General features: G+C 48.0%; 1 protein-coding gene across 1 annotated transcript in view; it reads right to left on the bottom strand.

The window, feature by feature from the left end:
• Positions 1-14,983, bottom strand: part of otog (otogelin) — a 48,729-nt gene that overhangs the window by 601 nt on the left and 33,145 nt on the right. The window contains exons 34-54 of the mRNA XM_034529809.1: positions 14,563-14,680; positions 14,218-14,297; positions 10,846-13,607; positions 10,058-10,235; positions 9,826-9,977; positions 9,202-9,291; positions 8,945-9,131; positions 8,081-8,301; positions 7,741-7,879; positions 7,105-7,299; positions 6,471-6,689; positions 6,254-6,358; positions 5,570-5,674; positions 5,352-5,453; positions 5,060-5,158; positions 4,870-4,910; positions 4,510-4,585; positions 4,217-4,395; positions 4,022-4,126; positions 2,964-3,083; positions 2,416-2,461 (exon numbers count right to left, since the gene is read on the bottom strand). Coding sequence (XP_034385700.1) covers positions 2,416-2,461; positions 2,964-3,083; positions 4,022-4,126; positions 4,217-4,395; positions 4,510-4,585; positions 4,870-4,910; positions 5,060-5,158; positions 5,352-5,453; positions 5,570-5,674; positions 6,254-6,358; positions 6,471-6,689; positions 7,105-7,299; positions 7,741-7,879; positions 8,081-8,301; positions 8,945-9,131; positions 9,202-9,291; positions 9,826-9,977; positions 10,058-10,235; positions 10,846-13,607; positions 14,218-14,297; positions 14,563-14,680 — 5,319 coding nt within the window. The remainder of the gene's footprint in view (positions 1-2,415; positions 2,462-2,963; positions 3,084-4,021; positions 4,127-4,216; positions 4,396-4,509; positions 4,586-4,869; positions 4,911-5,059; positions 5,159-5,351; positions 5,454-5,569; positions 5,675-6,253; positions 6,359-6,470; positions 6,690-7,104; positions 7,300-7,740; positions 7,880-8,080; positions 8,302-8,944; positions 9,132-9,201; positions 9,292-9,825; positions 9,978-10,057; positions 10,236-10,845; positions 13,608-14,217; positions 14,298-14,562; positions 14,681-14,983) is intronic.

Genomic DNA, 14,983 nt, shown 5'->3' on the forward strand with positions numbered 1-14,983 from the left:
AAAGATAGAAAGCCACAGAGGAGGAATCTTCACAAACGAGACAAAACACAAATATTAAAGGGCTGATGAGATGCTTCATGCTTTTATCACATGCACAACATGTTTAAATAGATCTTTTAAAATATCAATAAATACAATTAATGAAACATTTTTTATACATGCTCCTTCAACTTTTGTGCCATTTATAAAAGACAAAACAAGCTGAGTGCTAACGTAAAGCTGCTATGTGGCATCATAAGTGGCATCATAAGTGTGGCATCATAAGGGTGGCATCATAAGTGTGGCATCATAAGTGGCATCATAAGTGTGGCATCATAAGGGGCATCATACATGTGGCATCATAAGTGGCATCATAAGTGTGGCATCATAAGTGTGGCATCATAAGTGTGGCATCATAAGTGTGGCATCATAAGTGTGGCATCATAAGTGGCATCATAAGTGTGGCATCATAAGGGGCATCATACATGTGGCATCATAAGGGGCATCATACATGTGGCATCATAAGTGGCATCATAAGTGTGGCATCATAAGTGTGGCATCATACGTGTGGCATCATAAGTGGCATCATAAGGGGCATCATAAGTGTGGCATCATAAGTGTGGCATCATAAGTGGCATCATAAGTGTGGCATCATACGTGTGGCATCATAAGTGTGGCATCATAAGTGTGGCATCATAAGTGTGGCATCATACGTGTGGCATCATAAGTGTGGCATCATAAGTGTGGCATCATAAGTGTGGCATCATACGTGTGGCATCATAAGTGTGGCATCATAAGTGTGGCATCATAAGTGTGGCATCATACGTGTGGCATCATAAGTGGCATCATAAGTGGCATCATAAGTGTGGCATCATAAGTGGCATCATAAGTGGCATCATAAGTGGCCTCTGGTTTAGTCAACAGTATTATTATGTCGGTGCTCTCAATCTTTTAATTTCTGGTCAGTTTTTCACCTTCTGATTTTTACAGTAATACATCACATTAATAATTATTAATAGAATATTAAACGTCCATTCCACCGCAGTTCTGAGACGGCTCTTGTTAAGGTTTTTGATTACATCCGCTTAAACATAGTCAGCGGCATAATTTCAACACATTCCTGGACTGACTACTAAACTGGGTTTAATCCTCCTTAAAGGAATGGGGCAGCTGGGTGTCTATAGGTCATATGTGACATGTGGAGTTCCCCTTGGCTCCATTCTGGGGCCTCTTCTGTTTAAAATCGACATGCTTTCACTGGCTCAGATTGTGGGGGGAAAAACCAAATAGGTTATTCATTATGCAGATGACACACTCATTTACATAACAACATCTACAGGGGACCAAGCACTGAGTAAATGCATTGAACAAATCAATAATTGGATGTTTTCTTTAATCTCAAAGACAAAACTACAGATCCAAGGCAGATATCTTGCTGTAGTCATGGACTTGCTAATGGGATGCTTCTTACCGAGTCGTACTATTGAAGCACATGTTTATGTCTTGTACTCATGCTTGAACCAGGAGAGGTTTTCCTTTAATATCTAAGTGTTGTTTGAGTGAATATCCAGAGGATTCTATGCCGGTGACGCGCCTCACGTAGCAGCTTCAGTTTCCCACTCAGCTGTGACCGGTGAAAAGAGCCCGACACCAACACCTACCGACGCATGCAGACGTCTACGCTACCAACAGCACATTGTTGGCAATCAACAAGGCACTGCCCAGACGGAGCTAAACGGGGAAAGAGTTACATGTACGTGATCCACGGGGAGGGGCGGGGTCAATACTGGGTGCTGTCCTCTCAAGTGTGACATCATCCCCGCCTCCTTTCGGGGGTTAAACCCCCGTTATTTACTTCATTATCACATCTTTTAAAGATAATAACAACAGCTCCGGGAAGCGACGACGATGCAACACCCGCATCGTAAATGTTGTAAATATTTTTTCCAATTTTAGGATTGATTTTTTATTTTTTTTTAAATGGACACATTTGAGACGGCAGTTGAGAGGACCGCTCTGCAGGTTTGGCTGCAGTCAGACTTCCTGTGTGTGTTTTATGGTTTTTATTTTGAAGGGAGTACATTGTTGAATATCAACAATGGCACCGACAAGCCTTGTTGTTCTGGGTACCTCGTTCACAGTTTGTGTAAACCGTGGGAGTCAGGGGGCTAACGGGGAACAGAGGGGATCCAGTACCTGGTGGGGTTGGTACATGATGGTGAGCAGCGGCACAAACACCACAAAGCCATTCGCTTTTCAGTGACTAAACTACTGCTATCATCGGCCATTTTGTTCACTGAAAAGCACGTCGACAGATCTCTAATCTGAATAATCAGGAAAACAACAGCCGGGATCGAAGGGCGAACGGGCGGCGCTACGCTAACTAGCACGCGCCGCTAACTAGCGCGGGCCGCTGCGCTCAGATCAGCTACTCACACGTCTTGCAGCATTCGTCCATGTAACTTACGACGGTTCCGCCGATCTGAGTGCAGAGAAGACACAAAATGTTGAGCAATAAATGAAGAGCGTCTCCTTTGAGATGAGGAACCCTTGTGAGTTTATATGTCGGATGACAATTGAGACACGAAAGACTAAAGTCTCAAGACTCTCGGCCATCTTGAGCTTCATGAATCATATTTGCTTAGCTTATAGCACAATTTTAGACCAATAAAAAATAAATCCCCATTAGAGATGAAATATGTTAAAAACATATATAGTTTTACCTGTTTTTATATTAAAAACATTCATTTAAACCTCCTTTAAAAACATATTGTATATGAATGCAGTCCAATAACATAATTGACACATTTTCACCACTATGAATCAGGACCAGAATTCTATTAATTAATTCAAACATTATTGCAGCGATCGTAGCAGAGACATCTAGTGGAGAACCTTTTAGTTTAAAATCAATTAAAATATAGACATATAAGATATATCTATACGTACATGTGTGTGTGTGTGTGTGTGTGTGTCATGCTGACCTTCATACACTCGGTTTCGTTGAATGGGGGGCAGCTGTATGAGTAGGAGATGAGCGTTGGTCCCGACCGAGTATCTCTGCAGTCAAACTTCACGCAGTTTGATACCCAGGACTTCCCCGGCTGGAAACACACCGGCAGCATCAACTGATGTACTACAGTACTACTAGTACTACTACTACAGTACTACTACTACAGTACTACTAGTACTACTACTACAACTACTAGTACTACTACTACAGTACTACTACTACAGTACTACTAGTACTACTACTACAACTACTAGTACTACTACTACAGTACTACTACTACAGTACTACTAGTACTACTACTACAACTACTAGTACTACTACTACAGTACTACTACTAGTACTGATAGTAGAGAGAATGCAGCTTTAACACATGAAGCATAGACTTCTATACAACCAGAGGAGTCGCCCCCTGGTGGTCAGTAGAGAGAATGCAGCTTTAACACATGAAGCATAGACTTCTAAACAACCAGAGGAGTCGCCCCCTGGTGGTCAGGAGAGAATGCAGCTTTAACACATGAAGCATAGACTTCTATACAACCAGAGGAGTCGCCCCCTGGTGGTCAGGTGAGAGAATGCAGCTTTGACACATGAAGCATAGACTTCTATACAACCAGAGGAGTCGCACCCTGGTGGTCAGGAGAGGGAATGCAGCTTTGACACATGAAGCATAGACTTCTATACAACCAGAGGAGTCGCACCCTGGTGGTCAGGTGAGAGAATGCAGCTTTGACACATGAAGCATAGACTTCTATACAACCAGAGGAGTCGCACCCTGGTAGTCAGGAGAGAGAATGCAGCTTTGACACATGAAGCATATACTTCTATACAACCAGAGGAGTCGCCCCCTGGTGGCCAGGAGAGGGAATGCAGCTTTAACACATGAAGCATAGACTTCTATACAACCAGAGGAGTCGCCCCCTGGTGGTCAGGAGAGAGAATGTAGCTTTAACACATGAAGCATAGACTTCTATACAACCAGAGGAGTCGCGCCCTGGTGGTCAGTAGAGGTATAATCAGTTGACCTCCCACCTTGTAGAGAAGCGTCGTCCCGTTCTCGTGTTCGTAGAGGCAGGAAACATTCTTACAAACGCCGCAGCACGTCGTCTGGTCCTTCGGAGGGACGTAGACCTGGTTCTGAAACACGGTGAGGATTGGTTTCGGGAAATGGTGACATCATGTATATTTGTTAGTGTGTGTGTGTGTGTGTGTGTGTGGTGGTCTTACTGGTTGGCAGTGGGCGGAGCAGTTGATGCTGTCGGAGCGCAGCAGGTTGAAGCCGCTCGTCGGGTCGATGCTGCGGCTGCACTGCCGGCTGAGACACACGCCGTCACCGTGGTGCTCCACCAGAGTCTGACCCGGACGCAGCACGCCGCGCTCGCCGAACACACACACCGCCTCGCGCACTGCACACACACGCACACGCACACGCACACACACACACACACACACACAGCCAAGGTCAGGGGTCACAGTGAACATAAGAAACTGGCTAAATTCAATTCACATCAGGAACTCACCGCACTTGAATCTTTTACAGGCGCACTGGTTCTGTGGGTCGGACAGGAAGGCCCGGTCCAGCTGGGCGGCTTCTCCCTGAAGAGCACAAGGAGAACCGACCAGGGACCGTTAGTACACAGAAAATACACAGAGAACCAAGAGAGGAAGAGAACCATCCAAGAAGAAGCTAAGAAAATGACACAGCGCACAAAATAAATAATGAATAAAAATGTCTTTCTTTGACTTTCGTTGAGCCATAAATGATTTTGCCTTTAAAGGATCAAAAACCAGAGGATGAGAGAATAAAAGTATCGAACTGAGTGAGTTATATGCGTGATATAAAATTAAAATAAAGTCATTATGTATCAAAACTGACGTACCAGGCCACATTTTGGGGAGGAGATCTTTTCACAGGAACACTCTGAAATCACAAAAACACCTTCACATTCCAGCTGTGTTTGGGCTTCAAGGTGATCAGAAGATTCTGACATTAAAACACATTTAAAACACTTTTTTTAATTATTAATGTGGACGTGGATCTCATTTAAAAGATGGTTTCACGAGTCGTACCGCATGTTTGGTTCTGACAGCAGCGACCGGGACTGGACACGGACGCCACCGACATCCCAATGGCACAAACCAGGAGAGGACACCTGTAGGGCTCACACACTGCACACACACACGCACACACACACACACACACACACACCAGTCTTGACTCTTGTGGTACTTGCTTTTTATTTTTTTATCAAAAACTGATATGCATTTATTTAAAAAATCCTCTATTTTCTTCAAATATCCAGACAAAGTTTGTGTGTGTGTGTGTGTGTGTGTGTGTGTGTGTGTGTGTGTGTCCTCTGACCACATTGGTAGGCGGGGCAGCAGCGGTCCGTGGTGTTGGGGTCCACCGTCAGCACCTCGCCGTCCTGGCAGAGCGGCGGCGTCTCCGGACAGGAGGAACACACTGCGGTGAGGAACACACACACACACACACACACACACACACACACACACTTCATTGGTTTACAGCGCCGGCTTCGCGGGGCCCTGCTGACGACTCGCCGGCTGAACGTTACTGACTGCAGATGAAGGCGGGGCAGCAGCTGCCGTCGGCTCTGGTGGCGATCAGCGTGTGGTCGTCTCTGCAGGCGAGAGCGTCCGGCTCGCAGAGCTCAGGGTCGCACTCTGAGAAACACAAACACACGTATTAGCATCTAGTCGATGGACCTTAGCTTAGCATAAGGCCTGAAACAGCTAGCCAGGCTCTGTCCGACCATATAAAAAGACTCTAAAGGTCACTAACTGACACATTAGAAATCATATATATATATATATATATATATATATATATATATATATATATATATATATTATAAAAAACAATTTGTGGTTTTGACTTTATTATTATTTATTGTGAAACAATGTCTGCTCCCTGTCAAGAAACAAGAAGCATGTAAACACTTTTCATTTTTAAACACATAAAATAAAACAAAGAAATTATAATCATAATTTAATTGAATATATCGTCTAGTTGTGATACTTGTGGTTTGTTTTATGAGGCACAGTTTGTGAATTTAGGTTATTATACAGTATTTATAAGTAATAAATAATAAATGTATGAAAATCTCCCTTTAAGATATTGCACTAGTTGTCACGGCAACCGAGAGGAAACATCTGTGTCGGACACGTTTGACACAGATGTTGATGGTAAACATTAGTGCATGAAGAGAAGCCGTAAGAGTGTGTTGCTCAGAGGGAACTCACCACACACGTAGTCCGGGCAGCAGGAGTCCTGTCGGTAGTACGACGCCAGCTTCTCCCCGTATTTACAGTCCGGAGGGATCAGGTCACACAGGCTCTGGTTGCACACTGCACACAACAACAACAACAACAACAACAACAGGAATACAATCAAAACAATGAGCCTCAGATTCTCTCTGGGAGACGCGAGTCTGGAGCTCAGGAACCAGCGAGGCCTCACCGCAGACTTCCTGCGGGCAGCAGCCGCCGGCGGCGTCGGCCAGGCTGATGAGCACCTCCGCGGCTCGCCGGCACACCGGCGGCGGCGCCGCGCCGGAGCAGTCGTGCTCCACGGGGACGACGGCGTCGTTGTGGTCGCAGCGGTACACGCAGCAGGCGTCCTTGGAGGCCTTCCACACCTCGCCGTGTGCACGGGGAACGCCGGCGCTGTCGGTGCAGGCTGCCGACGCACAACATGAAGAAAGATTCAAACGACACAAAAGTAACAATCTGGCTGTGATTTTATTGCAATAAACAATTTTTTTTTTTGTTGCTAGGCTAGGCTACGCTAGGCTAGGATAACATTGACATCATACAGGTGTGACTACGGCAGCGTGTTTATTGTTTGTGCCGCGTGGTTCAAACAATAAACAATGAGCAACAGCATTAACTTGAATTTCTAACAATGAAGGCAAATGAATTTTTGCATCGACTTTGTATGAAATGTAAAGTATGCTTTAGGGCGGGGCTTACTGCGATTGACAGGCCACTCCTCCACATTCCAAACGTGGTCCCTTGAGCTGATTGGTTGCCCCCCCCCCCCCAAAAAACATGTTGTCATTATGAACTCTACGGCATTGCAAACCGTCCCTCACCACACTTGTCCGGCGAGATGCAGAGGGCGGAGTACGGCCGGTGGAGGAGCGTCCCCTCGGAGCACTCGCAGCCCTCGGTCAGGCCGGAGCACTGGTCCGGGTCCGGGTCCGAGTCGAAGTCCTGGTTGGGGCAGGACTGAGACGTGCAGGCCGGCAGACAGGCCCGGTACCGGAGAGCGCCGGGGCACGAGAAGGCTGCAGGTGCATTTAAGTTCATACAAATGAAAGCTTTTAGCCTTTAAAAGATGACGGGGGAATAAAGAGTTCTGGATTGTGCTAGAACATAAACTGCTATAGAACCGGCTTTTAAATGCTTGAGAAACAGAATTTTTAAACCTTCATTTATTCATAATGCTTTTACTACTTGACTTCATTCTTTACAGGCTTTGAATTAAGGTCATAAACTAGCGTGAATATGAGATTTGTGATCGTTACATGTTCATATCTCTGCATTGCACCCGCTGTCTCCCAGTTCCTTTTGGTTTGTGCGCCCTCTGGTGGCGAGGAGAATAATGCAGCGTATAAACGTCTCCGTTCACGCTCTTGAGTCTCGCGACTATAAACGAGATGTTTTGTGTTTGGACCGCTGCCCGACGGTATTATTGTTATATTTGAAGACTCAAAGAGGCCTCTTACGGCAGTAGTCCGGCCTCCTCCACTCGATGCAGACGTTGAATTTGTGGCACGAGGCCACGTAGGCGGCCAGCGCCACACACTGGTTGTTGACGTACTCTGCATCTCGTACCCAAACCTCACAGAAGGTGCTCGGCGGGACCTGGAAAGCACAAACAAACAGTCATTGTGTCCGTTTATCTATTGTTTAAACGATACAAAGACTTCTTTTACATCAGAAGAACCTCATGATTTATGTGTTAAAAGGGGCGTTTGAAAAGATGTCTTTGCCTGAAGGGAAATGAGAGAGCAATAAAAAAGGCATAACTTTATGAGTCTACAAGTCGTGGACTGGCGTACGTACGAAGGCGTGGCAGCGGTGGAAGGCGTCGCTCTGCAGCATGAGCAGGCAGCCGGAGCAGTCGCTGGTGGAGCAGTTGAGCTCGCGGCGCCGGCTGTGGCTGACGTAGCCGGTGGTGTTGGGAACCTGCCAGCTGTCGATGAAAGCGTCCGGATCCTCGCCGGCGCCCAACGTGGTGCCGTTGGCCAAAGTCAGGTCGTTTGTCGGGTCTCCGTCACAGAAACCTGAGGAGAGGGGGGGGGTATGAGCCACATACGACGTCTTTACGTCACTCCTCCAAATACGGTAACTGCTGTGCACTGGTTGCAAAAGAAACCAAGATGGCGACGGCCAGATCGGCGAACTCAAAGCTTCAAAATCATCCGCCCACGAGCCAACACGAGCCAATCGCACACTACTGTACAAAATGATCTGGCTTCAATAAATAATATGTTCATGTGTCCCTATATGGAGCTAAATCCAGGCCATGAAAAGTTTTGTTGGTTTAAGTATAATTTAGATTCAGTTATGTTTTTTTTTTTCGAATAAAGATTGAAAGTTGAAAACATAAAATATGCTACTGAAAAATGAAAAAATATATTTTATTCGAAGAAAAAAAACACAACTGAATCTAAATTATACTTAAACCAACAAAACTTTTCATACACTTGTTTTTATTTCAAATACATTGTTGAATTTTTCAATGTTCAAGACCAAAACTTGAATTTTCAGGTTCAAATCTTTTTTTCAAACGAACAAAACTATTGACATGGATTTAGCTCCATATCCCTAAAGGAGAAATATTTAAAATGTGTACCAATAATTCCCTGCCGTCTTTATTGATTTGCTTCTTTGCTCAGAGCTTCACTGAAGGGTGGAGTGACTCACCACAGAGGCCCGTGGTGCGGAGCTTGTTGCCGGAGCCGCCGGTGTCGATCACCATCATGCCGGTGCTGTGGTACCACTGCAGCTTGAGGCCGGCCGGGCTGCGGATCAGGTACATGTTGCCGGTGTCGTAGATCTCGAAGCCGAACTTCTTGAAGCGAGGTTTGGCGTAGCGCGAGTCGACGTAGAGCTGAAAAGAAGACGCCGTCAGACGCCGGATGACCGTCGCATTGTGAAGAACATTCAAGTCGGCTTCTCACCCTCCGCTGCAGCCGGTTGACGATGACGTGGTGGGAGTGGTGCGTGATGTTGAGCGCCACCAGACACAGGTTGGTGAAGTTCCAGAGGAGCTTTGGGAGAGGAAGTCCACAGTCAGCCGATTACTTACAATAAGACAATTACCTTTTGTGTTAAAAGGGTTCTGAAATTGTCTATTTGACTATGAAAAGTATGCGTTAACCAACTGAAGGTGTGCTAATTGAATTCACAGAAATGTGAACATTGGACAAAGACAGGTTCAAAATCCTTGTTGCTAGCCGAGGATCGAACCGCCGAGCCTCTGATTGAAAGACGGACCGGCTAACCACTGAGCCACAGTTACTTCACACACATTATGAAGGGGGTAAAATAATTAACTCATAGATATCACCAGGAAACTTCAACACTTCATCACTGACATTAAGAGGATTGTTTATTGTATTACAAGTTTTATGAAATGTTGTGTTTAAATATGCAAATGAGGCGTTATCTAATGGTAACCTCTGGTGAATCTAGAAGGAATCAGACAACAGACAAAGTGGTCAAATAAACACCTGAATGTGTATTCTGGATGTTTTTATATCCACTAGTCTGAAAGCAAAAACAGCCCTAAATCGTCGACTTACTGCCGACTCCGAATCGGCGGGACACTCCTGAACCAGGACGCTGACGGTCTCGTTGGGCAGCCGGCTCACGATGTAGGAGGCGGCCTTGTAGACGGCGACGCTGTTCCCATCGAACGTGATCACGTTCAGATCGGGAAACATGGAGCAGCGACCTGGAGCACACGGGAGGGACGACAATGAGAACCCTGAAACGAGGGGAACGTCAGCGCCGGGGGGCTGAAGGTCTCCTCACATGGACACTCCCACTTCGGGCAGCACTTGTCTCCGTTGACCAGGACGGCGAAGCCGAGCAGGCCGCAGTTGGGGCGTTCTGCGGCGAAGGGGCAGCTCTGAGATTTGTTGAACAGGACGAGCTGGTTGCTGACGCAGATGTACTTCGTGCACTCGTCGACGATCTCTGCGTACGGCGGCTGGACGGAGAAACAGGAAGTGACACAACAACCGAGAATTACGTCTTTGAGAAGGATTCATTACATTTTTATCTAAATATTGTAAACAATATTTGCCAACTTCAGTGACTCCTTAACACCATATAATGGTCACATGACCCCAAGTGACCCCATATACAACCACTCAAGCTGAACGTGATATTAAACGGCTGTATTTTTATGATTGATGTTAAGAACGGCACTTTGTTTTTAATTTTACGTGGCTCTTCTTAAGGACTTTTTTTTTTCATGCCATATAAAAACTTCCTGATTGGTAACGAGCCCTTCCTTCTGTTCCGTATAGCCAGTAAACCAATCGGTTCAGAGGAAAGCCATACACACACATTCAAGAGCTTGTTTGGTTAAAAAACGCCACAAACATCGTGTGAAAATAAAATCGTTCAATGACAAAACCATATGTTTTTCAATACTTCTGCATCACATGAATCAACGTATCTGCTGCTCTAAAAGGAGGAGAAACACAAGGTTGTGTTTTGTGTGATAAAAGCAGCAGTTCGTGCTTTTATTTTGGAAAAACAAATATAAAATCAGGTCAGGATTATTAATAAATGGATAGAGATATGTGACCTACCGTGCACGGCCTCGTAGGCCATACAGACATGGACGTCGTCACCTCTGCCGCGTGTCGGGTCGTTTCCATTGCAGGAGGCGGCGTGGCACCCGGACTGGTGCGATGGACTCGGTCCTGCTCGGTGGTTTGGACCGAGGCGGCTGCTGGGAGCGGCGTCGTGGTGGGAACAGCGGGCTTCTGGGTAGAGGTCAGGTGAGTGTCGGGCGGAGACGGCGCGTCACTCTCTTTGGTCGTGGAGGTTTCCTCAGGTGCGGCTGACTCTCTCGTGGTTGTCGGGGTGACGCTCGATACCGTGACTCGCGCGAGAGTGGGAACAGGCGGCGGAGCGCTTGCGGTGGCGAGGCCGGGAGGCGGCGCCACAGGCGGCGGAGCGCTTGCGGTGGCGAGGCCGGGAGGCGGCGCCGTGGTTGCTGTGGCGACCGACCCGGCAGATGTTGAGACGGACGCAGACGGCTTCCCTGACGTGGTTGTTGATGCAGGACTCGACGGGGCGGTCGGTGGGCCGAGAGTAGTCGAGCTGGTCGTTGATGCTGGGGGCCTTGTTACTATGGTAACCCTTTCGGTGACCGGCCTGACGGTTGACCCCTCAGTCGACGTGATTGTGGGGGTAACTCCTGTTGTCACGGGAACCCTGGGCGTCGATCTGACGTCAGTCATTCGTGCGATGGTGGTGCTCATTGTAGCGGGCGTAGATCTTTCAGTGGACACCGACCGAGTGGTGACTACGTCCTGGACAGTCGTCGGCCTTGTGACTGCGGATGAGGTAGTAGTCGTGTGCGCCGGTGACCAAGATGGAGGCGGCGTGGTCGTAGCTCTCGTTGTGACCTCCGCTCCGCCGGTCGCCGGCTGTGTCGTCTCTGTAGTCGGCTGCAGAGTGACGGGTCTGAGCGTCGTGGTGACGACACCCGGTGGAGCTCTTGTAGAGCTGGTGGTGGGATGCGTCTCAGGAACACCAGGCGCAGGTGGCGGCGAGGGAGTAGCCAGGTCGATCCTGCTCGTCGTGACAGCAATTTCTGCGGTTGAGATTTCAGGAAGCGTTGTAGTTTTGGTCCTGGTGACCGCGGCGGGAGCGGATGTCGCGGAGGTAACAAACGGCGTTGACGTCACGGGAAGGAGAGGCGCTTCGGTAGTTTTAGTGGAAGTGACTTCAAGGATGACAGTTTTGGAGGTGACCTCTGGGAGCGTCTTCCCTGTGTAGAGCGAGGCGGAGGAGGTGTCCCGATGCCACGGCTCGGAGGTACGAACGGTAGACGCAGGATGGGTGGAGCTGTCTGCTGCCGGTAAACGTGGCCCAGCGGTGGTTTCCGTAGGAGGCATTGGCGGTACAGTTGGTTTTGTCGTAACAGGAGGGCCTGTGGACACAGTGGACATCTCTGGAGGTCTGGAGGTTGTGGTCAGAGTGGTTTTCTCCGCCGTTGGGGCGGCGGTAGACCAGGAGGTTCTATCTGCATAAGTCGTGGTGGTGGACGCGGGAGAAGTTGGGATGTCGGTAATCTTTGTAAGTGGCGGTGCAGCCGTTGTTGTGGAAGCTCCCGGTATATCAGACACAGTGGATTCAAGTATGGTCACTTTCCGTGTTGTGGTTCTCCAGTCTGTTGCAGCGGAGGAAGGAGCAGATGGTGCAGTTGTAGTCGGTGCAACGTGGAATGGAGATGACGTTGGTGTCTCAGGGACAGCTGTTGTAGAAGTCCTAAGTTCAGTGGGAGTGGTGTGCAGAATCTTCTCTGTGGCAGCAGCTGGTGATGTTGTTTCTGGACTTACGTATGGTGGTGTCTTACTGGTGGAGAAAGGTGCAACTGGTGTGACTGGTTCCGTGGTTTTAGCGGAAGTGACTGTGGGTAAAGATGTAGTTCCTGTTTCAACAGGAGGTGAGATCGGGAGAGGCGAGGAGGTCACCGAGGCCAGGCTTGGTAAACCTGAAGGAATGGGTGTAGTAGTTGTTATTGTTGGTGGTGTTAGAGGAAGTTGCTCCACTGTTACCGGCTTTGTGCTGGTGTCAGTTATCACAACGGTACTGGGAACAGTAGTCCGGTCTGTAACTGGAGCGGTCTCTGAGACCGGAGCAGGACTTGGACTCGAGGCGGTTACAACCGGAGCGACTGCTGCTGGATGCGTTGTGGCCTCTGTGGTCTCTGTGGTCGGGTGCACGACAACGGGAGGAGGGGTACCGATGGAAGTTGGCCCTTGGACGGAGCTTGCGGTTGGTGCTGCGGCGGTAGGTGTCTGCAGGGTTGTGGCAGCAGAGGTGGAGGAGAGCGGCGGCAGGAGGTCGGTGGGCTTGACGGAGGAGGTAGCCCAGAATAGAGACGTGACGGCGGAAGGAGCGCTGCTCGTTCTGGATGTGATGGGGCCGAAGGAGGCGGCGGTGGAGCTCGCAGCTCTGGTCGTCGTCGACGCCGCAGCTGAAGCTTCAGTCTCTCTGACAGTAGACAGCGACTCCTCCACCTCCGGCCTGACAGCAGGGGGCGCTGTTGGAGGAGACGGGTGTCCTGATGTCCTGGAAGGTTCAGCAGCTGCAGAAGTAGAGGCGGCGACCGGATGGGTCAGCTCTTCAGGGGCCGGCGGTGCTTCAGACGAGGTGCTAACAACGGGACTAGTGGTGGTGGTTTCACTGGTGGGAATGGTGAGCGGAAGGGTGGAGGATGCTGTGGTGCTGGTGGTCTGGAGGGGGCTGGTGGAGGCAGCAGAGCTTGTGGTGGTTGCATAAGTCTCAGAAGCAGAAGATGGCGTTACAGGCTGCACAGCCACTGGGCCCTTAATGCCTGAACCAGACAACAGAGCGGGTGTTAGAGCAGCGAAGCTTCCTCTGGGTCTCATTTCATGGAGATATTTTGGGTTAGAGGTCATAAAAACTACATGATTTATAAAGTCTATAAATATTTGCTGACTCAACTCTGTTTTCTGCTCATTTCAGGAATTTGATATTTAATTTATAGTATTGTTTTATCTGAAACTAGAAACAAGTTTAGAGGTAATGGGCTCAAATTAAAAGTTTTAGAGCTGAATGCATTGCTGGACATATTTAACGTGTTTTCACCGCAGCAACATATCGTATTGCTCGTTTTTGCCGTCCTGCTTGTTTGATTTTCCCGTGACGTTCAGAAGGCGGCGCTCGTCTGCCTGATTTCATTTGAACGCAGCACGAGTCCAAAGTTAAAAAGAGCAGTCGGCAACTTTGGAGAAACCAGCAATGGTGAGCCCGATGTGAGCAATGAGAGATGCAATTATTTATTACGTTTATCAAGTTATTGTTAATATTGCACACTAAGAAACAAGATCATTAAAAAAAATATAACTTAATATCAAAAAGGTTGCTGAAATATAAAGAATGTAACTATCCAACCGCACAAAGATAAATCAGTTTCAACTCACAGTCTTCAGCGAAGACACAGCGGCGAGTGACCTCATCCAGGACCATGTGGGGGGGGCACACGGGGAGGCAGCCCTCCACTCTGCAGAGCGACACAAAGTACAATCAAACGCACAATGAGCGGCGTGTTCCGGGTCGCTTTAAGGCTGCAGAACACATTCAAACATCACGTCCACATCCTTTCTAAATAAATCATAAACTATGAAGATTATATTTGAGTTCTTTGTGCTACATGTCCTCTATAGAGCTCTTGTTCTCAGCTCCATCAGATGTTCAGTTTACGGTCTCTCGACCTCGAGCCGCTTCCAGACGTTTAATTCAAAAGGTCAAAAGGTCAAAGGTCTCACTGTGGGATGGCGACGCAGGCTTCGGCGGACGGGTCGCTGCAGGTCTTGAAGCAGGGGACGACGCAGGAATCGTACCGCCACTGACACCGAGGACCCGGCAGGGCGTCCGCGCTGGGGCCTGATGGGAAAAAGAACACAGCGCTTTAGTCTTTTACTTCGAGGTCACGAGGCTCAAAGGTCGCCGAACCGTTGAGTTATTAAACTCCTTGAGGACCGAGTCCAGCTCTGATCTGATGTGAGCTAAAAGAAAACCAACAATGTTCTCAAAACTAATAGTGTAATCAATTTACTGTTATATTGTCATTTATTCATTTTTATTGCTATTGCTTCTATCGTTTCTGTTTTTACCATCTAAAGTGTCTATGAGTCACTTTTAGAGCGCTCCACAAATAAAATGTATTATTATTATTATTAACACCCC

Source organism: Cyclopterus lumpus, chromosome 3, assembly GCF_009769545.1.
Source record: "Cyclopterus lumpus isolate fCycLum1 chromosome 3, fCycLum1.pri, whole genome shotgun sequence".
Lineage (NCBI taxonomy): Eukaryota > Metazoa > Chordata > Actinopteri > Perciformes > Cyclopteridae > Cyclopterus > Cyclopterus lumpus.